This window comes from Phoxinus phoxinus (genome assembly GCF_949152265.1).
Source record: "Phoxinus phoxinus genome assembly, chromosome: 3".
In the NCBI taxonomy this organism is placed as follows: domain Eukaryota; kingdom Metazoa; phylum Chordata; class Actinopteri; order Cypriniformes; family Leuciscidae; genus Phoxinus; species Phoxinus phoxinus.
This window is the reverse complement of record NC_136878.1, coordinates 41,706,713-41,731,383: the sequence shown is the minus strand read 5'-3', so window position 1 is coordinate 41,731,383 and position 24,671 is coordinate 41,706,713. Positions and strand designations below refer to the sequence as shown.

The 24,671-nt window shown below is 38.9% G+C and overlaps 2 protein-coding genes across 5 annotated transcripts; both read right to left on the bottom strand.

Moving 5' to 3' along the window:
* Positions 1-364: 364 nt before the first annotated feature.
* rsph4a (radial spoke head component 4A) lies at positions 365-6,566 on the bottom strand. The gene is made up of 7 exons (XM_079607810.1): positions 6,347-6,566; positions 4,835-5,063; positions 4,192-4,494; positions 2,026-2,469; positions 1,051-1,195; positions 845-962; positions 365-734 (listed from the first exon to the last, which is right to left on the bottom strand). Exons 1-7 carry the CDS (start codon positions 6,445-6,447, stop codon positions 506-508), a joined length of 1,569 nt encoding a protein of 522 aa, XP_079463936.1. The 5' UTR covers positions 6,448-6,566; the 3' UTR covers positions 365-505.
* A 155-nt stretch (positions 6,567-6,721) lies between these two features.
* Positions 6,722-24,600, bottom strand: sympk (symplekin). Of its 4 annotated transcripts, none has more exons than XM_079606245.1 (27): positions 24,430-24,600; positions 21,982-22,091; positions 21,806-21,871; positions 21,665-21,718; positions 21,494-21,567; positions 21,281-21,407; positions 20,948-21,197; positions 19,541-19,711; positions 19,214-19,453; positions 18,954-19,105; positions 17,816-17,966; positions 17,459-17,684; positions 16,157-16,307; positions 15,829-16,064; positions 14,984-15,065; positions 14,775-14,888; positions 14,546-14,693; positions 13,718-13,878; positions 13,065-13,173; positions 12,852-12,952; positions 12,154-12,244; positions 11,873-11,974; positions 10,601-10,788; positions 10,298-10,474; positions 9,404-9,526; positions 7,178-7,420; positions 6,722-7,096 (listed from the first exon to the last, which is right to left on the bottom strand). In XM_079606245.1, exons 2-27 carry the CDS (start codon positions 22,078-22,080, stop codon positions 6,938-6,940), a joined length of 3,795 nt encoding a protein of 1,264 aa, XP_079462371.1. In that variant the 5' UTR covers positions 22,081-22,091; positions 24,430-24,600; the 3' UTR covers positions 6,722-6,937. The 4 variants fall into 4 exon arrangements, with proteins under 4 accessions (XP_079462371.1, XP_079462372.1, XP_079462369.1 ...); XM_079606246.1 differs by having other exon boundaries at positions 21,982-22,114; positions 24,430-24,587; XM_079606243.1 differs by having other exon boundaries at positions 6,725-7,099.
* Between the last annotated feature and the right edge of the window lie 71 nt (positions 24,601-24,671).

The window sequence follows — 24,671 nt, the reverse complement described above, 5'->3', positions numbered from 1 at the left end:
AAGACACTGTTTAGATTCCTTAACGCATTGCACATAGTATCTGACCTTAAATACCCTTTCACACATAAGCTTAAAATATTCTAGCTGACCACCCAGTGTCATTTAAGGCAACCATTATTTTAGAATGTATCACATTATTATTATTATAAACCTTTATAATGATAATGTTAGCTGATCTATAATGTGCGATGAGCGTTACCATGTTAGCGCGCGCAATTCAGAGAATCGTATCTGTCGGATTTACAACACGTCAATTCATCCACTTCTCCCGAAATACTTGAAAGTAAGTGGCCGGTAAAGGGAGAAGAATAGAGTAAATTCTATAGTTATCTAATACCTACACAATGTGTATCTGATATGAATAAAACACGTTGTCAATTTATATACTGTAGTCTGTATGATACACTGAACGTTTTAATCACACAGGTGTGATCGTACGCAAAGGGTTAAACATCTGACCAAACTCCAGGTTTATTTTTGTCGATTGCAGAGTCACACCTCCATTTTAACCATCATCATCATCCTCCTCTTCCAGATCCTCTGTCTCTTCCAGGGCCGCCGTCTGCTCCTCCAGGGCTGCTTGCAAAGCCTGCTCTTCCTCCACACTGGGGTCCTGGGCCTCTGTGATTTCGGGTCCGCTGGGGTATTCGCTGTGGGGCGGTGGAAGCATTATTGGGGTGTAGGCCTCTCCGATATATTTCAACCCCCAACCAATGTATATGTTTCCAAAATTCCTGAGGGGGAGCAGAAAAATGCTTTAATTCAGCAGAAAGGGCATCAGATTAAAAGAGATGGTTAGATGGGCTGTTAGTAGGTGTTTAGTTTTAAAAAGTAAGGTTCTTACTTGCCACTTGCATAAGCATACGCTCCAGGCCAGAGGTTGGAGCGCAGCACAGCGATGGAAAACTGAGGAATGAGGTAAGAGGAGATCATGGAGCTCCAGGGTGGGGTGTCATGAATCTCTGTGGACACAGCGTTTCTGCATTAGAGCTGATCATTTGAACTGTGCCGGAGGTGTGTTGTATGTAAATGTGATGCAGTGTGACTGACTTGCATCCTCAGACAGAGGCGTCAGAAGAGGAGGCCCAATCTCAGGCTCCGGCTCGTCAGGTTCTTCCTCCTTCTCTTCCTCCTCGGCATCTTCATCAACGTCATCCGCTGACTTCTTAGTTATGTTTACCCACACACAGCGGCCCTAACGTTCACATGTACAGTAAAGTGCAAATGTCTTGGGTATGTTTGATTTTTCGCCATAAAAACATTTCCAAGTATTAATTTTGGCATTGAATGAGCAGTCAACACAAAAATTAAAATTGTGTTATTTTTTACTCCCCCTCATGTTGTTCCAAAACCTTGTATGTTTCTTCTGTGGAAAATATTAAAGAGGATATTTTGAAGAAAGTTTCGGTTCCCTTTCACTTCCATTTTATGGAGAAAAATGGTTGTCAGTGGAAACGGAAAGAGTTTGGTTTTCAACGTTCTTAAAAATATATTTATTGGTGTTCCACAGAAGAAAGAAATGCATAGAGGTTTGGAACAATATAAGGGTGTGTAAATAATGACAGAGTTTTCCTTTTTTTTGGTGGACTATCCAGTGAGATATTTGTATAAAGATATTTGCACAAGAAGTCGGGCATCAGACAATATGATCCACACAGAGATCTGATCTCACTATTATTGAGTCCATCTGGGATTTCATGAAGAGTGAATAAATTGAATGTAAATAATGTTACTGTATATTTTCATTTAAAAAAAAATGACTACTGAATTAGGAGTGACCATGAATTTACGGTGTAGTTATTTTATTGAGTTGTTTGAGGGCCCATTTTATTCTTTCAAATTTGGAAAATCTGGTAATTTTCTCTTATTTTTTCAAATGATTTGGAACACAATGATTGATATTATTATGATAATATGTAACATATGTAAAAGGGACCCTGCAGAAAGAAAGTGTTACCAAAAACGTACTCAATATCCACTACATTTTAGGGCGGATGAATTCCCAACAGGCCGTCTGTTTCTTACCTGTGTAAGTATGTGCTGTACATGATGGACCCATAGATTCAGAGACTCAGCCATCTCATTTACATGAATGCCCTCAAAGTTAGGATTCTCCTCAAAGCTGTCTCGCAGTCCTTCATCCTCTCCTTCATCCTCCCCAAACTGGTAGAATCCCAGAGGGCTGACGTGCGTGCCGGCTGAGATCCGTGCGATCTGGGCACGCAGGTAGTTGGCCTCATTGCCAGGAAAGGGAGGGAAACTTACAACAGGAGCGTCAAGCTTGCCTGAGAAGAGGCTGCGGATCTGCCGCGCTGCTGTGAGCTGAGCGGGGGTGACCACCGGCAGTCTGACCCACGGCATGCCAGGCTCTTGACACACAAAATAAGTGAATTTATTGACTCCAGTGTGATTTTCTTCCTTTGGCACTGGCGGAGGTGGCTTGTAAGTTGATTTAGGGGGTGGATCAGCCTGCAAGTAGAGTTCAATCATTTTTGTCAAGTTTGAATGTACATTTCTAAAGTTTCTAGCCTTGTCTTTACCTGGAGTCTTTAGAATTTTCTGAAGAGACACAATCGCTTTATATGATGAACAGATTGAATTTAGGCTTTTATTCACATGATGTAAACATTCATCACTACACACATCACTACACACATCAATTGTAAACAGAAGCTCAAGCATGTTCGCTTAATGTGCAAGAACCAATGCGGTTTGCTCTCGCACGTCAAGCAGGTTCAGTTGAGATTCTGTTTATGTTCGCTGATCAATGTTTAAATTTGAATAAAAGCCTAAATTCAATCTGTTCCACATATAAAGCAATCAAGTCTCTTCAGAAAATTTGGACAAAACCTCTCAAATCATATGGATTAGTTTTACAATCTCTTTATGAACTTTTTGAAGCGTCAAAAATAAAAAAGATCTTAGTATGTGTTCCGAAGATGAACGAAAATCTTACAGGTTTGGATTCGGAACGACATGAGGGTAAGTAATTGATGACAATTTTCTTATTTGGGTGAAATATTCACTCAATAATAATTATCTCTAGGCTCGATTACTGCAATGCTTTCTGGCAGGTCTTCCATCATGTGCAACTAAACCTCTACAAATGATCCAGAATGCTGCAGCCCGTCTTGTCTTCAACGAGCCCAAAAGGGCCCACGTCACTCCTCTGTTCATCTCTCTGCACTGACTACCACTCGCTGCTCGCATCAAGTTCAAGGCATTGACGCTTGCTTACAGATCGACCACAGGCTCAGCTCCCTCCTACTTTCACTCGCTCCTACGAGTCTACATCCCTACCAGAAGCCTGCGATCGGTCAATGAGCGACGGCTCGTGGTACCATCACAGAGAGCCACAAAATCACTCTCCAGAACATTCTCATTCACGGTTCCTTGCTGGTGGAATGATCTCCCTACCCTCGTCCGGAATGCAGAATCCCTGACTACATTCAAAAGACAACTGAAAACTCATCTCTTCCGTGAGCAAAAAAAAAAAACTTTAATCCTCCCTTGTTTGGCTTATGCTACTCTGAGCAATGCCTGAACTTTGTATTTTGAGCACTTCTTGCATTATTTTTGCCTCTTCACGATGACTCGCTTGCTGTAGTCCTTAGTTGTAAGTCGTTTTGGATAAAAGCGTCTGCTAAATGACTAAATGTAAATGTAAATATCCATTTAAAAGGTCAGGTGACGTTATCATAACCCATTATCTATAGAAGCTTGTTTCTGCCATGGAATAAAAAATTTTAAAAGATAATTGTGACTTATCTTGCCATTCTGACTGTTTTTCTCAGAATTGCTAGTTTAAATATCTAAATTCGGACTTTATAACTCGCAATTCTGACACTTTCTCTCGGAATTGTGAGATTTAAACTCACAATAGAGAGTTATAAAATCTGAACTGCGAAATATACTGTAAACTCGCAATTGCAAAAAAATAAAAAAAAAGAGTCCGAATTGTGAGATAAAAAGTCGCAATTACGTTTTTTATCCCGTGGTGGAAACGAGCTTCCATTATTTTCTATTGTCAATAGTGTAGCGATGTATAAAGCTCACAGAGAAGTCACTTTCAAACCAAGTAGCTTTCTTTTGGTCAACAATGGACATTTTTTGCCTACAAAAATTGCACAAATGTGACCGTACGATATTTAGAGCAGTTTCATTTACTTCAGTTGGCGTTTTGTGACTTACAGCTTCTACAAGCTCTGCTTCATCCTTGTCCTCCTGTGACTCTTCCTCTCTCTCATCCTCATTTGATGGTTCTGTGCTCTCCTCCTCCTCCCCTTCACCCTCTCTGAATTCCCCCTCAGCCACCAGGTAGTTGCTCTGTGTGCCGAGGATCTTGCCCCAGATTCGACAGCGCTGGAGACACTGTGTGTCCACCAGTTGTTTCAAAGCCAGAAAGATTCTCTGCATCTCCTCTTTCCCCAGACCCACACCAGCTTGCTCAAAGAAGAACGCCAGTTCTGCAACATTCGGTAGAGGAGAATCCACCTAAAAACGATACAGAAGAATGTATTACAGAAACTGTTACTGTCTTGAACTGCTCATAGGACCCACCACAATTGGTGTTTTAAAGATGAACCAAAGTCTTATGGGTTTGAAACAACATGAGGGTGAGTACAGGATGATGACAGAATTACATTTTGTGGGTGAACTATCCCTTCACAGTCCACAATGTCAATGTGATTGCATTAGATAACTACTTGCCTAATCAAATTGCATTGATTTAATAGACAGCACAAGTACACTTTTCAAGCAAAGCATTTAACAAAAAAGGTTAGGTTTTAACAGTTTTAAAAGCATTATATGGGCCCTCAGGAGAGAAACTTACCAGCTCTTCCTCGTGATCACCTTCCCCGCTTGCCGCACGTTTGAAGAGTGTCTTCTGCTGCTCAGCCAGCAACAGAGTTGAGGATGAGGATGGATTGTCACGCAAGGTGTCCTGCTTCTCCTGAAGGATACTTCCTTTCAGCTCACGACTCATGTCCTCGATCACATCGACTGCATTCTCTGGACGCTCATCCATAACTTTGGTTAACAGTCGTACAAGGTGGTCATAGCTGGACAAAGAGGTTCAATTTAGAACATTTTTTGTAAACTTAAAGGGATAGTTCATCCAAAAATTTAAATTATGTCCATAATTACTCACCCTCATGTTGTTTCAAATCTCCAAGACTTTTGTTCATCTTCGGAACACAAATTAAGATCTTTTTGATGAAATCTAAGAGCTTTCTGTCCCTCCATTGACAGCCATGCAACTACCACTTTTGACGCTTTAAAAAGTTCATAAACAGATTGTAAAACTAAACCATATCAAGCGGTTTAGTCCAAATTTTCTGAAGACACACTTTACATGATGAACAGGTTGAATTTAGGCTTTTTTTCGTATAAACATTCATTAACTCACACATCAGCTCGGTTCATTCTCCTGCAAGGCAGTTTGAGCTTCTGCGAGAACCAATGAGGTTTGTTCTCCAGCGTCAAGCAGGTTCGGTTGAGCTTCTGTTTTGTTCGCTGATCAATGTTTGAATATGAATACATTTAATCTGTTCATCATAAAGCAATCGAGTCTCTTCAGAATATTTGGACTAATCAGCTAAATTCATATGAATCCGTTTTACGATCACTTTATTACCATTTTAAAGAGTCAAAGTGGTATTTGCTTAGCTGTCAATGGAGGATCTGAAAGCTCTCAGATTTCATTAAATATCTTAATTTGTGTTCCGATGATGAACGACAGTCTTCAGGTTTGGAACGACTTGAAGGGGAGTAATTTGAGTGTTTTTTGGGTGAAATATCCCTTTAAATTTCTGTTCTCCAAACATAAGCAATATCCGCATTTTTGTAACAAAGTTACAATGTAACTTTGTACATAAATGTAACGTTAAGTTCAGACAAGTGTTCTGGCAAATAATGCTACCTATTAGACAGTGCTACCAAAACTATATTTTCATTGTAAGTTAACGTTAGCAGCTAGGTGAATAGGGTAACGTTAGGTAAAGCCTCAAACAGCATGAATATATAACGTAACGTTAACTTAATGTTGGCAGTGATATGAATTTTTCATTGTCGAAGAACACCAAGACTTGTTGCCACAGGATTTCTCCTGTGTTAAACAGCATGTCCCCGTTGTGACAACATGCCCCACTAGATCAAATATAAGGTTATCATTTTTTATATATATATAACGTTAGATATTGCCAACAACGGTAGAAATGTGTGTTGAACTGAATGACTGTTGTCTTCCAATTACACTTCTCTGGTTAGCGTCTGCTAATATATATATATATGTGTGTGTGTGTGTGTGTGTGAATAAAGCTAATGTGATATAACAGTTACTTACAGATTGAAGTTTGTTTTAGTGCTGTTCTGCATCATGAAAGCCTTAAAACGAGCCGCCGCCTGCAGTCGCTCATTGTTCAACGCTTCCTCGGTCATCTCCATTTTAGTAAAACTTAAAACTGTCGCCGACTAATTAAAAACAAACGGTATATTTTTATATATATTCGCTTATATTTTAAGGCAAATCTCCATGCACACAAACATCAGCGCATTTCCGCAGAGCAATTCCGTTGCCATGGAATTGCTGTGTAACTACAACAAACGTGTTGCCGAGTAGCTTCTTTACTCTGATAGGCCGAATGCTGTCAAAATTAACAATCATGACAGACTTGAGTATAATGAAGCACAGAGACCAATCATTTGTTTCTCATTTTTTGTTGGTTTGAGACATTTTATTCTACAAATGAAACCACTGTGGCACATACAAATTGTTCTCAAACTAATTTAAACAAGTCATAACCTCAAAAGAACCAAAATATTCTTTTTTATATTTACGTCTAACGTTCAGACACACAATACACTGAACAAAGCAGTAGAGAATGAGTCGTCAACTCAAAGTCAGTCCCTTCATTCAGCCTCATTTGAAATGGCATCAGTCCACACTGCTTTCTTCTGCTTCTGCATCAACATCCTCAGACTCCTCCTCAGGTGGAGCGTCCACATCCACGGGTTTAGCAACTGACTCTTCAATGGGTTCGTCTGTCTTTTCTGTGATGGAGCTGGACTGTGATACCTCCTCAGACACCTCCATCTGCTTAAAGTTAAAGTCATTGGTTAGCCATGCAATTCACTCTTGTACTGGTCTACTGTGATGAATATGATAACGTTTTACCTGCAATGCTTCTTCAGACGAGTCCTCCAGAGTAGATTGGGCTGTTTCTTCCTGCTCCATGGGCTCTTCTACTTCTTCCCTCCTGGCTGGGATCTGTTGTTGTTGTTGTTGTTGTTGTTGTAGTGGTGCTGGTGGTTCGGTAAACACTATGGGTGTCGGGGCTGGAGGTTCTGCTTGTAATACTGGTGCAGGCATTGATATATGCTTGGGTACTGGCATTGATATATGCCTGGGTACTGGCACCTTAACAAACATAAGAGAGCATTTTATTTGCACATTATCCAGAGATTATCCATCAACATAATTCTGTGTAGCAAGACTGTGTCCACAGACCTTTTTGAATTACGACTTGGTCACATTAGCAAAAATTTGTTACTATCAATAGTGTAGCGATGTATGAAGCATAGATCACAAAGTCGTCACTTTCAAACATAGCAGCTTTCTGTTGGTCAATGTGGCGAATTCTTGTGAACAACTTGGACTGGTTACGAAATCTGCAAAATTGCTGATCTTGTGGATGCCTATTGAAATGACTGGATTTCACCCATAAAAATGAACAAGGATAAATATCACTGCACAAAGTTAGTGTGGAATGAAAATTCACCCCATCTATTTTGTAAATACATGTTATGAGTCTTATGGCGCTTTTCCACTGCATGGCACGGTACGGTTCGGTACGGCACGGCAAGCTTTGGCGCTTTTCCACTGCATGGTAAGGTACGGCTCGTTCGGTACGGCTCGCTTATGGCGCATTTCCACTGCATGGTACGGTACGGCTCGTTCGGTACGGCTCGCTTATGGTGCATTTCCACTGCATGGTACGGTACGGTACGGCTCGGTTTAAATGGTACCACCTCTGTTGAGGTTCCAAGCGTACCGTACCAATACTAAATGTGACGTGAAAACACTGCAGATCACTGATTGGTCAGACAGAATTGTCACTTCAGCGTCAATGTATTTGCGACACGAGACACTAAACCCGCTAGATTTAAATAGCCAGACAACAGCCAACGCGGTAGCACCTGTTTTTAGAGTATTTACTTGACAAAAAAAGTTTTAAAAAAATCAAACAAGAAATGTGGTCAGTGGACGAGGTGCAGACGTTCCTCTCGTTGGTTGCCGAGGACCGGAAGTAGCACAGCTCTTAGCCGCACACGGCTACCACCGGACTTACAACTATTAACGATCAGTCCCACCCACTTTGAAGCGGTACTAACTGCAGTGGAAAAGCAACCGAGCTAAAGCGAACCGAACCGTGCCGTACCGAGTCGTACCACGCAGTGGAAAAGTGAAGCGAGCCGAACCGTTCCGCGCCGAGTAGAACCGTACCGAGCCGTACCATGCAGTGGAAAAGCGCCAATAGAGGTAAAAAAAAAGAAACAAAAAGTGATTTAATATTTCATTAGATTGTTGTAAGTCAATCTTCCAATGAAACCATTTAGTCCTGGTTCGCTTAGCGTTCAGACTGTCATTTTTAACACCGAACCTAAATATACAAAACAAAAAACAGCTTGTAAGACATATTTTGCAACGGACCTTACCCAACAACCAAAACAATGCTTTGTGCTGGGCTAAAAGTGCTCGTTTCATGTAGTAACGATTGTATTTTTACCAGCCGAGAACTCAAGAGCTTCTAAAATGTGTAAAGGAGTCAAAACAGCATCAGGAATTTACCGTCACACACAAATGAAGAGCTTATGCAAGACGACATCAGTTCTGACGCCTGTACTGAACTGTAATGGGCATAAGAACTCATATGATTAGAAGAATCAGGTATGCTTAAGCATTCTGTCCTTTATAGCATCTTGTGACATCAAGTTTTTGGTACGTTTTGATGTCTTTTGTCCGTGTTGAGTACAGATTTAATTTCAGTTTGTTTGGAAGCGGATTGAAACCCGATCTCTGACTTGTTTGGTGCGCGCCAGGGTTCAGAACTTCAGACGGCAGCGTACACACCTATTCAAATAAACCGGACTAACAGAGCAATCACACCAGAGTTAATTTAATTCAAACCAATCCTGCCAAGTGTGAACAGACCCTTAGTTTGCTTTAACCCTACAATCTCTTGCCATCTCGCATTCTCATTTAAGTGCAACGCCCACATCTCAAAATCCAATCAACAACCAATGAATAGAACCATTTTTTTATTCTTCGTTAATCTGCGCAGATGTACGTCACAATATAGAAGAAAAGATCTGTCACTACTGCAGTTTCATCACAACATACCTCTCGCTCTCTCTCTTCAATGACTTCTGGATGTTGAAGTTCAGGCTGTGGTTCTGGCTCCGGCTCCGGCTTCCTGTTGTTGGCCTCCAGAACGGTCATTATAGATGTTGGAATGTGGGCTTGCTACAGAAACAATAAAACATTTTATAATAAAAATGATTTTGAAGTACAATTTTAATAACTGATGTTCTCGTCTAAAACACTGAATGCACAAACTTTTGCCACTTGTTGTCATATTATTCATATGGATGTTTTGGGATAGCATTATAATAAACATTTTACCAAATATTTTGCATGCTGTGCATGTTTCATGTATCAAGCAACAGTGTTATTTTAGTATTATTTGTATACAATTATATCATTACCAATATTTTTTATTTTTTTACATTTTATAATTCAATATTATAATTTTTATATTTCAATTTAGCTTTATTTTATTTCAGTTTCAGTTCAATATTACACACACTACCAGTCAAAAGTTTAGAATAATTAATGTTTTTTTAAAGTCTCTTATGCTCACCAAGACAAAAAAAATAGTAATGTAAAATATTAAGTTTGCTATTTTAATATATTTAAAATGTAATTTCTTCCAGTGATGCAAAGCTGAATTTTCTGCATCATTACTCCAGTCTTCAGTGTCACATGATCCTTCAGACATCATTCTAATATGCTGATTTGGGGCTCGATGAATATTTCTTATTGTTATCCAAGTTGAAAACAGTTTTTGCTGCTTAATATTTTTTGTGAAAACAATGATGCACCAGCATTCCACTGTTTGGGGGAAGTGAGATTTAAATAAATGAATGAATACTTTTATGATTTCAGTCTCAGTAGCCATTCATTTCCCAGATGGCACTTATTTGGGACAAACCCTGACACTTTCGTGATACGCACTTGGTGAGGTGTGAAGGAGTGCACGTGCTGCAGGAGGGGGTCCCTCATCTCCGGGCAGCGCTCGAACACACTGGCCAGTTGTGGTGGAGGCAGCTGGAGGAGAACATTGTAGGACTGGGGTTTGGTTCGCTGGCAGCACTTCACAAAGCCCTCCCACACTTTAGGATACTTCCACACCTGTACAATCAACCAACAGCCAATCAGTGTACAGGTTTATCAGCACAAGATTATAAAATGAGAGACGAGTATGGCACTGGCCAGTAACTGAGCCGGTTATGAGTGTTAAGGGTTCTGTCCATTGACCTGTTTGAGGATGAGCCGAGCTAGGATGTTCATGACGAAGCCAGCCAGACGAGGGTACATAGTGAGGGACTGGATGACCGTACGCATCAGCAGTATGGGGAGAGGAGTCTGCTCCATCAACTGCTGCATCACCACCGCCAGCACCTCTGACGTGTACACGTTCTTCTCCCCAAAACACAGGTTCGTGGCTACAGGCCAGGGGGAAAGAACATTAAAAAGGGTGAGAAGAAAAGCAAAAGAGGGAATGAGAGCGTTCTCTCCACATTGGAGCCATTTAATGGGCATCTTTTCACATTTTGATTATTAATATATTAAATGTCATTCAAACTACACTAAATTAAACTAATTAAACATTCATACATACAGTATAAAGCCACACATTGATATACACAGGAGCGATCAAAAGTGATGTCCGAAGGGGAATCCTGTTTTTAATGACAAGTTCAAATACATATTAAATATGAGGGAGGAACAAAACACTAAGGTCCAGATTTACTAACAGCTTGTGCCAGAGCAAAACCTCTTTTGTTGTTAAAAAACTACTGTCAGGATTTACTACAGACACAGTGAAAGATGAGCGCTGAAAAGGCATGGATTATTATTTTTGCGGCTGACATTATTGCATATGCATTTGTAGGAGTTTCCCTTTCAGACGCAAAATGTTTGGGAGGAGAGTTTTATAAATTAATAATTTAGTTTGTGATTTACTAAGGTTTGCGCTCGTCAATTTACTGGTGTTTACTTTGCGCCATTATTTACCGCCCAAAAAAAGCACGTCTTAAACCATTATGAAAATGAATTGGTCATTGGTCATTATGGAAATGACACGGCTGAGTCTGTGTTCTTCAATTTGCGCATCGTAAGTATATAATGTGCAGAACTTTCCACTCCCATCAGCGCTTTTATGGAATCACGCTCTCACACTGCTTTGCCCTGTTTAGTCAATCTGGCCCTAAACTTGGTAAAGGTATTTATCTAACAAAATTATTTAGCAAAAACCGCTACAGGGTTGATTTAACTATGCAGAAAAAGTACATCGCAAATAAAACAGTTGACTCCAAGCACAACTACGCATAATGCTTACAAAATCTTTAACACATTTTTAAGCATATATATATTTGAATACATTGTCCCATGTCTGACATAAATAAAATATAATTATTATAAATAAATGAATGTATATAAAAGAGATGAAATCAGTAATAAAAAGACGCATTTAACTATATATTTTAATTTTTTAAAAAGATTGTGTAAAAGGCTGGACAGGGATACCTTTGATGATTGACTTCATGTCACACTTGGAGGAGTCGATGTTGTGTAAGGAGATGAGGAGCTCTCCAGGAGTGAGTGGAGACATGGAGGAACTGCCCTCACCTACAGAACAGACAACCCCTTTAGTTCACTTCAATTCTACTGATCTACAGCTAAACATAACACTGAAATGACATCATTCTCAAAAGAACTTCAATCAACCTATAATACATCAAATAAAGAAAAACACCTAATTTTGTTTTTATCAATATCGCATGCACAAGAGAGATAGCAGATATTACTGTGTTGAGTGCCCAGCAGTCTGTTGAACACCTCCTTCACCACGATGGGATTGAGTTTGATGAGTTTGGGAAGAGCCTGGATCACCTCGTTCTGTTCGACACAATCAAGATACCATTATCAATGCAGTCTCCACAGAGCCATTTTAAAGTGCAATGTGGCAGTTCATGTGTTCATTTCTGAGATTAAAGTGTTAAAAGTTATTAAAAGTAACAATAACCACAGCAATAAGTGTTTTCACTTCCTGAAGTAGCTTCAGTTTCAAGTTTTTGAAATACTTTTAATATTCTGTAATTAATAAGAAATTATATATTTAAAAAAATCTGATAATTTGACGTTTATGTCAGGATTTCCAGGTTGGCCTACAAAAATGCACATCACTGCAGTGGTTATGATTACAAATTGTTATGATAACAAATGTTAATCTTAGGTGCGATTAATAACAAAAATACAATAATACTTTTTTTTTAACAGATCGACAGCCTTGTTCTGGCTCTAAAATCTAAGCGGTTGAGCCTTGTTCAGAGTGACTTTAAACTCCCAAGGCCGTGAGTTCTTGTTTTTATCATGTGTAAAAGAGTTGCAGGCACAACAACAACACATAACACAGAATCTTGGGCCTTACTTATTTCATATTTGTGTTTATGTATTTGTGATTAGCTCTGATAATTAGGACAGAATCAGATGAGATGAGACAAACCTTCTCCAGGCCGTTGATAACTGGGATGAGGAAACGAACATCTGGCACTCGCTTATGATAAAGATCCCTCACCCTCTCCACCAACTCAGGAGACGGAGGCACTGTGGAAACGATACAATCTCAAAAATGTAGACAATGCAATCAACATTTACTAGATGCCTATGCAGACACACTCTTTCTCTCTTTCACACACACACACACACACACACACACCTTTGTCAGTGAGTATGTGCAGACAGCGAGTGACCAGCGTCTCTGCTCCTTTAGGACAGTTCTCCACCAGGAGCAGCAGGTCAGGAGAGCTCATTCCCATTCCTCTTATCTATAGAAACAAAACAATTAAAATCATCATAATTGAATGGTTTTAAATGAAGAACGCAATAAATAAAATAGTCAGTTAGCTGTGAAGCCAGTTGGCTAGAGTACCAATGCTGTTATTGTTAAGTTTCCCCAATTACGCTTTTTCGGATATTACCTTAGCTGAGTTCCACAGTCGTATTATTCTTACATTTCAGATGCGTCCATATAGCAATGTTTTCCCCTCACAGAGAAAATAAACTGTTTCCTTGACATAGTAATAAATTCTTCCTGGTCTTATAATTTTCATAGTTTGAGCCAGCAGGCAGATTTAGTATTATGCAATAATACTAATTATGAATGAATGAATTAATATATTATGTAGCCAGTACTATGCAAATGTATTACATGGTGACGTAGCACAAACAGCCATTGTTAAAATAGCTGTTAGGATGTTTCGCTAACAGTGTGCTACTGGTCATGCACTTCAAACTTCTTTTTACCCATAAGCGAAGACCAAAAAATAAACTTTTCAGCGATTATATAGGTAGAGGGCGAGGAGGTCTTACAGGCTGTTCGATGACCCTGAGCACACTGCGCTTGATGTCGGCGATGGCCTCGGTGTAAACAGAAGCCAGCTCGTGCACCAGACGATGGTTGAGGGGCAGGAGAGACAGATAGAGGTAAAGGCACTGCCGCACACTCTCCTCTGTCCAGGGAGATGCTACCTCTGAGGACACAGCAGGATTGAGCTAAGTCAACACTATTTTAGAGCACAGTACACCACTGAGTTCATTTACACTAGTCTACATTTTTGAGTAACAAAGTTTCTTTCCCAATTAAGGAAACTTAAAGGGTTAGTTCACCCAAAAATACAAATTCTGTCAACATTTACCCTCATGTCGTTCCAAACCCAAAGACATTTATCTTCGAAACACAAATGAAGAAATTTTTAATGAAAGCTGAGAAATGTCATTCCCTCCATTAAAAGTCTACTCACCCAAAATTTTCAAAGACATCACAAAATAAATCCATAAGAATCAAGCCGTTTAATCCAAGTTTTAGTCACAATATTAAATAAAACTTAACTAATTAATACTATTGTTAAAATAAATCTATTCATCTTATAAAGCGATAATGTCTCTTCAGAAGATCTGGATTAAACTGCTCTATTAATATGGATTTTACGATCTCTTTATGAACGTGTTGAAGTGTCAGAGTTTCAATGGAGGGACAGAAATCTATAAGATTTCATTCAAAATATCTTAATTTGTGTTTCAAAGATGAACAAACGTCTTATGGGTCTGGAACAATATGAGATCATAATATTATTGTTTCTAAAGTACAATTATATCATAAATTGGGATAAATCTGAAGACTAGGAAAAGTCTTTGAACCTGTATCCTCTCCTGCTCCAAACAGAAGAGACGGTGGATTTGGGTGGACCAGAAACTGCATGTAGGTGAGGGCGAATTTCTCGATACAGTCCCTCAGATGTTCCTTCTCATACATGCGCTTGATGAAGCTGAGAGCAGTGGACCGCACCTGAACATCATTGGGATTGTTATTATACTAGTATGAAATTAATTAATGCAACAAACGAAAGACAGAGGATAAGAGGTTAACCTTTTCTTTTTCATGAGAGCTGAGGTTCAGAAGGACATTGAGGTACTGGTACTGTCTGGAGGGGCGTTTGAGAATGAGCTCCTTTAACGTGGACATGCCCAGGTAAACACGCGACTGAAAGACAAGTGAGGAAACAATGATTTTAAATGAGAACTTTTTAAATGATGGTTTCAGAAACGTATGGGGATTATATTAGAAGAGTGGCTGACCTCATCCTCACAGTAGCGTTGAATCACCTCCAGTGCCGAGTCTGTAATCACCGGAGCCTCCAACACAAGCTTGGTGAAAAGCCTGAGACAAATGAAATTCAGGAATAGTTCATATATATGAAGCATGCCAGAATATAGAGTTTAAAGACAGTCTTGCAAAGTTAAATTTTTCTTGTTCACATAAAAACATGCATTGAATTTGGGTAGCTGACAATGAAACATATTTGGGAAGTTGAAATGTCCTGCAGGGTGACATGTAAACATCCAAAACCATTATAAACAGCATTTTGGCAACTATTTCTTATGGATGCAGATTCTGATTAACTGGGAGACTACCTGGAATATTTGTAATTTTAAAAATTCATTTGTCAAAGCAGGACCATTTAAAATTAACTAATGAAGGCCATTAAAAATGACTAAATAGAATATGCACTTTCCTTAACACGATACTAACTTTTAACCTAAAATCTTCAAGGTAATTTAAATAAACTATGCATCTTTGAATGTTACCCATTTAAAGATAAATTGGCCAAGTCATTTTCTCCCTAAAATGTTATTTTGACTACAAAATTATCAGTGGATTATAAGAAAATATAAAAAAACTGAGAACTGTGAACATGTGAATGTGTTGTTAAATTATTGAAAAATGAACTTAAAATCTCAGGGGTTACTTCAAGTGAATATTTTAGGTCTGACAAAGGTTTGAGAATCCCTAATGTATAACAACATTGTATCGGAAAGGGAAACAAACAAAAATTGCACATTGAACATTTTGATTAACTATTTTATTTCACTGATTGTATCAAGTTGATAAATAATTAGTGATGTTATGAGGTGGTTCTCACCCATCCCTCTGCTCAGGTTTCTCCTGCAGGCCAGCCAGAAGTGTGAACAGACATTGCTCATAGCTGTCCAGAGAGCCGGAGGGCTGCTGACTCAAGAATTCATTGTACTCGTGGTACAGCAGGGAAAAGGCCAGCTCACTTCTGCTCCGCATATCCTCCAAGATAAACTCCAACAAGTCATTTTTCCTTCCTCCCTCAAACTGGGTCACCAAGCGTGCAAGCAGCTTCACACGGACCTGGGAGAAGATAAAACACACAGATGACACAGATGTTGAATGGATACAGTGGCTGAAACTATGCATAGAAAAGTCCCCAAAAGCAGACTCACATGGGACATCCCAGTCTGTGCAATTGCCTTTTCTGACTGGAGGATCCTCTTAATGGCCATGTTGGTAAGTTTCTCGATCTGAGCCGCTGAAAATGGCTGCACCACGTCCGCCAATTTGAACACTTTTTTTCTGCCACTGGCACCAAAAGCTCTGAATGAGGGTTAATGGGGAGGAAAAAAACACAATTAAACCACACAAATACAATGTTTCTATTTCAAACCGAAGTGAGCCCCTAACTGACAGCATTTAAAGACGACCTATTTTGCTTTCAACAGTGTGTAATTTTGCTTTTTGAGCATGAAAAAGGTCTGCAAAGGCCGAAGGCATACGCAAGATAAAGGGCCGTGGCCTGAGTTGTGTTGAAACTAGCGGCTATGGTAAGGGGCATTACATAAGGCATTACATATTTTGCACCAGCTAGTTCTAGGAACTAGCCACCAGGGTCGTTCCCCGAGAACTAATAGTTCCTGTAGGAACATATTCCTGATTGCATTCGCCCCGCCAGTAGGAACTCTGAAGTGATGTAAGCCGCGCTTGCTGTTGTGACTTTTATTTTGATGGTGCTGAGAAACGGCAGAGCCTGAGAATACAGTGCTCGCATTCTCCGTGTTCATTAGTTTACGATCTGTCTAACAGTCCTGTCTAATACGTTATTGGATAGAACTGTTATACATAGAAAGTAGACAGTATATGAAAAGGTATTAGCATATGCCGTGTTGTTGATGTCCAGTGTTGCTAGCCGAGCAGAAATAATACATAAATCATGTTTCGCTTGGTCTCCTCAAAGTTGCGTTGGATTTTCTCCTTAGCGTAAGGTTAAGAAACCCACCAATCACTGTTTTCCATGTTCATATAGTTTGTGGAGTAAATATATAGGCTATAATCTGTAGGTTTACACAGCTTTTGTTTAAATGGCAGGTGCCATTGGCTGGTGCTACTCACTGGTAGTTTCTATAATCCTGGTTTAGACCCTACTCCGAAGTAGGAGCTAAATTAGTTCCTCCGAAAGGAGTTCCTAGAACTAAAATCGTTCCTAGTTCCTGCGGTACGAACACGTCAAAATCCGGGTACTTCTGCCAGTAGTTCTAGGAACTATGAAAAGGTTCCTCCGGTGCGAAAGCCCCTATTAGAGACTGATATTTCTTTAAAACATGACAGGTGACTGTGGCGCTATAGTTTAACGTCATCGAATGAGAATCGTTTCGTAAGATCAGGCAAATTTAGTGACTACCGATCAAATCATAGAATGTGAGTTTGGCGCATATAGCATCCCTAGTGTTGTGCTATGGGGACACTCTTACTTGGGCTGTGAGGTGGGCAGTATGGGCTCTGGAAGCTTCTTGATCTGAGGTGCCTCTTCAGTGACAGGGCTCTTGTAGGCAGCCACCGACCCCAGCACTGAGATGGCTTGACCGAGGGACACTGCAGACATCTTGCGGATGATGAGAGGATCTTTGGAGCTGGACTCGGCCGCTCCTCCCTCTTCCTCCTTCACCTCTTCATCTCGAGCCTTACACAGCTCCAGCCCTGTGTAAGAGGAGATGCTGTTCAACATGCAATGCTACGCTATTCACAAACCCCCTCGCCATCCTTACAGCTGTGCTGACAGGAACTAAAGGAGTTTCTCTCTCCTTCATTCAAAATATCCATCAGCTCACCTGGTCCCAGCCCAGCCCCAGTCATCTGTGTGGCCATCATCCTGGCTAAATGTTTGATCTGAGCATCAGTGCCGGCTGATTCTACAGGCGTGTAGGTGGACTGGAAAGAGGCTGGCATCACTTCAGGCAGGTAAACCATACTGATGAGCACCTGCATCCAAGCAGAAAATGTGCAAAGTTAACACACATACAAGTTGCAGTAATAAGACTATGTGCTACTCAACACTGAGTTACAAGACTTTTTGAAAAATACATTTTCTATTTTGACTTTCAGTCTTTTGAATTAGATTTAAATGGATGTTCTTTTTAAAAGTCAAAATGTTTCCAAAAAAGAACAATAATGAATGAAATCATAAAAATGTCATGATGCCATAATGTCATAAAAATGATGAATGCACAATTAATCAAAATAAAACTGAAATCGTGATATGTCTATGTTAAATTTAAAACGGCTGTAAATTGTTCTGTTGCGCTGCATGTTTCAGAGTGAAGCGTGGCACTGTGTTCACCCGGTTCACAGTAAAAGCCACAAAGTTAGTGAGGTGCTAACAGAAGACTAACAATAGTGGTGGTACTAAATAAATATTAATGTAAAGTACTGAGCAGTGTTTTTTAGTCTTGTTTTGTTCCTGTTATTTCTGTTATATTTAAATGCATAAGTATACATGTGTGCAGTTAAAATATAATAAAAATAATGGAAAAGAAATGTTGTTCCACACAAACTCCATCTCTACATGTCACTCGTTTTCACATAATTTCCAAAACATTTCTGCATTTTACCATTTGTAACGAGAAGCATCAACTAAAACTTTAACCAGAAAACCTGCAGTTTTCCCCGGGAAGTAAAAACTTGAAGATTTAACGTTTGAAAGGGAATATTTTAAGACATTTTAGTATTTTAAACTTGTTGTGAAAAAATCTAATATATATTTTTCCATTTTAAAGTAGTTCAATTGAAATATATTGCAATGTTAATTTTTTATAATTAGTTTTTTTTTTAAATAAGAATTTGAAGAAACATATTTTTAGTTCCCAAACCAAACCTACCACACACAAAATTCAAGAGGAACAACACACTTGCTAACTGTATTTCAGACCAGACATGTTATGGAGCGAGCAGCCTAGTCACAGTACGCACCAGGTTGGCCACATTCTCTGGGGACAGCAGAGGCAACAGGAACTCAGCAGTGAGATCGATGGCTGATTGGGTGCCAGCGGAGGAGGACGGTTTTGGGGTGACGACGGGAGCTGGTTCCTCTTTATCTTCATCATCTTCCACTAGAGTGCCCTCTGCCAGCACAAATAAGGCATTATTCCCCTTCTTTTCAAAATCAATACCAACAACTATTTGATCCACACCAAACAACGAGCAATCCAGCTCATTAAGCAGCCACTCACCCATCTTGATCCTCTTGCCCTCAACATAGGGCTCATGGTGGAGTCTCTTACGGGGTTGTACGACGGCGGGTGTGCAGCGGGTGATCTCGCTCTGAGACATGCCGAGGTCCTGCAGAAGAGTGGAAATCTGGCCCTGGAAGTCCACGCTGCTGGGGTGCTTTAGCACCGCCACCAGATGCAGCTTCAGGTTCTTGCGCACACTGCTCACTTGAGACTTAGCCAGAGTCGGAGGCAGGTTAGCTGGGGAGCACAGTAAAAGAGATTAAAAACAAAATAAATGATTAGATGTGTTCAAAGCTCTGAGTAATGTCAGTTAACAGAACTCACCATGTAGCGTCTCATAGGCCTGCACCACCTCAGACATGAACATGGGCCGCTGTCTGGCCAGCGTAGCCAGTGATCCCAGTGCAGTGGTTAGATTAATGCTGGAGATGGCAGGGTGCACCATGAACTTTAACAACTGCTCCAAAGCCGACTTACCCTCCTCACATAAAGTGTCTTAGAGCAGGACAGGAGGGAGATGAGGAAACAAAGGAAGCAGAAGGAGAGAATTAAAAAAAAAAAAAAAAACTTACTTATAAATGACATTAGTCTGTGTTCGATCAAAGTTATTTGATGAAATCAACACAGGGACGGTAATAGGTCTGCGCTTGCACAATAGTTCTGCCCACTACCAAAGAAACCGGCAGTGGCTTTTGCATGCTATTAAAGGCTGAATATTTCCAAATGAACTCTGTTTTGACAGAAAAATAAAAAATATATATTTTACATATAGCACATCAATACACAACTCAGTACAACTGTAAAATTACAAATCGACTATTTATGGCTGTCCTAATTTCTAAATGTTCAAATGTTAAATCATCATCATCAAACATTTGAGTAAATGGTTTGGGGGGGAAATGGTTCTATGGTTGTATGGTGTATGTTATGCTCCCAAATGCACGCTATAAGCAAACCAGAGTTTAAGTAAAGCAGAATTTACTGTGAACCGAGGCGCTCTTGCACACCGCAAACACTGGATCATGAGCTGCATGCGGGCCACGCTTCACTCTGAAACATGCAGCTCATAGATTTAGTTAAATAACCTGATAATCATTAGAGCTGCATAATTTTGAATATTTTTTTTTTAAGAGATAGTGATTCTCCCACGAATCTGAACAGACAACTAAACAAAATAACATGTCATTTACTAGAGGTTCTGACAAAATGTTAATTGCTGCAGTCTATTTAAACTGTTGCTTACACTTTATTTTAAAGTGACGTAGTTACATTGTACTGAGTAATACTACATGTACTTACAATAGTGTTACTGTTAGGTTTTGGTTTAGGGTTAGTTACTTGTAATTATGCATAATTTACATTACAAGTACATGAAGTAATGTGTTAACTACGTCACCTTAAAATAAAGCGTTACCAAAATATTTAATTAAATGTGAATTAATTTTTTTTTTTAAATCGGTTGGAATGAATAAATTAATGTTCATGCTTATACATGACAACAGCTCTCCTTGTCAAAGGTTTAATAGACACAGGCAAATTTTTGTCATTTAGGAATAAGATCGCGCGGGTGTTTGAATCGAGATCACCATCTTTTAACGATTAATCGTGCAGCTCTAATACTCATATTAAAAGCAATATTGCGATTTCTTTATCATTTCGATTAATCGTAGAGCCCCGTATGACTGTATGAATTTGTTTTTAATGAGTTTGAAAATGTGACTCTGCTCTAACCATATCGAATATATGCGTGGTCTTTGGGGATTTTGTCCAGGCTGATGTCGCCCTCCTGCTTCTTGGGCGTGTCGGAGTCGGGTGTCCGTGGTGAAAGAGTGATGATGAGGGACTCTGTGAATTTGATGGCGTGAGTGCGGACTCCGTCGTTATCGGAATCCAGCAATGCCAAAAGATCCTCTTTCATCTGGGTCACCATATCCCAGCATGCCTCCTGCATGTCCGTCACACTCTTAGTGCGCACTAGCCACTAACAGAACAAATAAAGACCATGTCAGACACCTAAAAATATGAGCCCAGCTTAACAATAAATACTGTGTAACGACTTGATACCTGTAAAGCCACTCTGTATAGCTGAGTGAGCGTCAGAATGGCCTTTTTCACCACATTCACACTGTCATCTCTCATCAGCATGTTCAGGTTGGCAATCAGCCTCAGCAGAAGCTCGTTGTCTCTTTTGCTGAATAAACGAAAAGCGACTGGTCATGAAGTATTGGTCAAAGTATTGCGTACTGGATGCTTACAAGCGCACCAGCCAACACTCACCTTGCCTCCTCAATGAATCCGATGACAAACTTCCGCACCTCTATTGACTTGTCAGTCTGAAATGCGATGATTTCCTGTTGAGAATGGATAAAAGCAGAAAACATTCATTTTATTTCTGTGTGGGCAACATTTACACAAGCTGGAGAGGATTGTATGGATTATGAAACTTACATCCAGAAAATTATCAAGCAATGAAGGGTCCTTGTTGATTATCAGCTCCTGCACCTAATAATAAAAAGACATAACTACATAAACATGAACACTAAACATTAGATTTTTATATTTATGACAATATGGAAAGGATTTTAAAACCTGTTTGAGGACAATAAGCTTTTCCTCTGTAGAGATGAGGGCCGCCTGGTTTAGCAGTTCCACCACCTGAGGAAGAAATGCAATCCATGCCAAATGTCACATTTCCATCAAACAAAAAAACAGCAATAACTAGTGCTGTTCCTCAGTAATAAGTAATGATGGCCAGTGTGTGTTACCTTCTCGCTGGTGGTCATGTCTAAGGCTGCGTTTTCCTCATTGCTGTATAACTGGGAGCTCGCGCTACCACGTGCTTGTTCTCCCACGCCTGACGCCATTATGAAAAAATCTAAAGAAAAGAGGATGACAGGTCTTCATAGAAGGTACACAAATGGTTAGTCACTAAGAAAACAAGATGGGCCATTTTTTTTATTGAATATTACAGTATTTATTATAAATTATTTATTGGTGCACATCTTTTTTTCTTCTTTTTTTATATATGCCCTCATAATCTTTAATCAACCAGTCAATCACATGAGATCCACCAATAGCAAACAACAAACATCCAGTTAACCAATCAATTCCCCAAGGACAAAATTAAGTCCCCGCCCCACATTTTTGCTTGTTTGGAAAGTTTCACTCGGATAAACGTCACAATAGAGAAAAGACTATCGACTTTAATTTCTAAATTAACATTAAGAAAAAGGATAAGCACAATTTCCATTTTGCAAATAGTTTATATTGATATTACCGGTACTTGGATCTCATGTAAAGTCATGGTGAACAACAACAGCCATTTAACAGGAGGCTGGGAGATAAATTTAACTCACACACATTATTAATTTAGAACAATTATCATACTACATTACAAAACTCACTAATGATCTTTTTTCTTTAAACATTAACATGTGGAATGTTTGTTTTCCATTTCACATACAGAACATTGAGGAATATGCTCAATAATAATAATAAAATAAATAATATCCCCAAACAGAATTCCCTGTTTTAAATAAAATAAAAACATTAAGCTGTGCTTCATCTAGAAATACCTGTCATTCTTTTCACAATACAATGCACTTTTCATTTTCTTACATTCTTGGTAAATTAAATACAACTGATAATTTTATCAAACCTCAGCTCTCTTAAGGCAAGATACTGCAAACATTTTGTTCTCTTGCACTGATCATTTTTGAAATTTTGGGCTATTTTGCTTCCATACCATTTCAGACTAGTGGAAAGAAAACTAAACTAAAACCAAAATACACATTTAAGTGTGTATTACATTACACTTTATCTGTTTGTGTCTGTATATTGCAATTTACAATACATATCTTTAAAGCCCGTTTTCTCAAAAAAAAATTGTTTTTTCCTCATGGTCCAGAAATCTCTACTTCAGTAGCACCAAACTGTATAGTTTTGTTCTTTATTTATTATTATTTTATATATTCTATTAAGGTTTTTATAGAGGAGTTCATATATCTTTCAAATAACATTTCTTTTAACATTTTATTCCTAAAAACATTTTATGACATTCTTCTCCTAAATAATACGTTTTCTGACTGTTGGTTATAGTGATGAAAAGAGATTTCCCCATGTCACTTAATGTTAATATGGCTACTGCTGTAAAACATCTACCCTCTATCGCCTCTTTTCCCCCTCTGTAAAACCTGTTTACCCCATTCACCTGCGGTGTCTTGACTACATAGAGCACAAACCAAACAAATACAAGACAAAACAAGAAACTCATCAGAGAGATGAGCATGACCTGTCAAAGAAGCAGACATCTGAGGTGTGTCTAAATAACTTGTTGACCATATGGTAACATGGCATAGATTAACTGAGTTTGCCCTAATTTACAAAGGTCAATTAAACCATAAGATTATTTAGACAAGAATACTAGTAATTATGCAAGATGCTCTCTACTTTTACAGTACAGAAGTGCACAGCCACTGGGATTACTGTATACAATAGTTTTACACAATTATTGGAAGTATCACATAAGTATTAGCACTCAATTTACAAATTAACACTATACATAATAGCAATGTCATGTTTTCTGATATTAGAGCATGATTTAATGAGGGAATGTAACATTAAACAGTAGGCTACACTTACAGTATTTTATTCAGCATATTTAAGTGCAAAAAGAGACGTTTTCTCGCATAACTTGTTGGTTAAAATGACTAAATGACTAGTAAAGTCACATTTTGTCATTACATGTTTCAGTTGTCTTATGTTTTCAAACCGAATGAAAACAATATTAGGTTTTGAATGAATGCCTCGCTTTTACAAGTGGGACTAGTTTGGAGTTTTAAAGACGTAAGTTAACGTTACCTGAAACGGTCGGGGAAACACTGACCATGATGCAGATAAAAGTGCTGAAATAATTTTAGAAATAGTAACGTTAACTTACATATTGAAAATGAGAATGAATGTTGATTTCTCATACAGAATTGGGCTAATGGTAGCTAGATAACTTAATCTTATAAAACATGCTTCCTGGCTGTCATAAAATAGCATCTTTAGTAAATGAGTATGACAGAGAAGTCAAACTTAATCAAGAGAAATCCTTTTAAATTCTATAAAATGTGGGGAATTAAAAATCAGAATTAAAACCTGTCGGTTAGCACTGACGCTACCAATCTTTTAGGCATGAAAATAGTTAAAAAGCATAAAACGTGTTTTACCTTACTCAGAACTTCTTTTGATAACTTCTCACGTTGGAATTACATATTCATATAATTCATTTAACGTTAGTTGGAAATTCACCAGTCGTAGCAATTATTATAGAAAAGTATTCATTTGCGCCATGCTAAGAGAATAATCTACTTCCGGGGTTGAACGTGAACGTGAGGATCATGGGAAATTGAGTTTTGTTTTTGCATTGAACATACCGGTGACACTGGAAATAGAGTTGTTGTTATTGTTG

Coding starts and splice junctions, on each gene's coding strand:
- sympk (XM_079606243.1), bottom strand. CDS start 22,080: ATGGCGTCAGGCGTGGGAGAACAAGCACGTGGTAGCGCGAGCTCCCAG. Junction 16,065..16,156: donor CACAGACTGGGATGTCCCAT/GTGAGTCTGCTT, acceptor ATCTTCTCCCAG/GTCCGTGTGAAGCTGCTTGC. Junction 11,975..12,153: donor ACTGCTGGGCACTCAACACA/GTAATATCTGCT, acceptor TCTGTTCTGTAG/GTGAGGGCAGTTCCTCCATG.
- rsph4a (XM_079607810.1), bottom strand. CDS start 6,447: ATGGAGATGACCGAGGAAGCGTTGAACAATGAGCGACTGCAGGCGGCG. Junction 5,064..6,346: donor ACTAAAACAAACTTCAATCT/GTAAGTAACTGT, acceptor CTCTTTGTCCAG/CTATGACCACCTTGTACGAC. Junction 2,470..4,191: donor AAGCAGAGCTTGTAGAAGCT/GTAAGTCACAAA, acceptor CTCTACTTGCAG/GCTGATCCACCCCCTAAATC.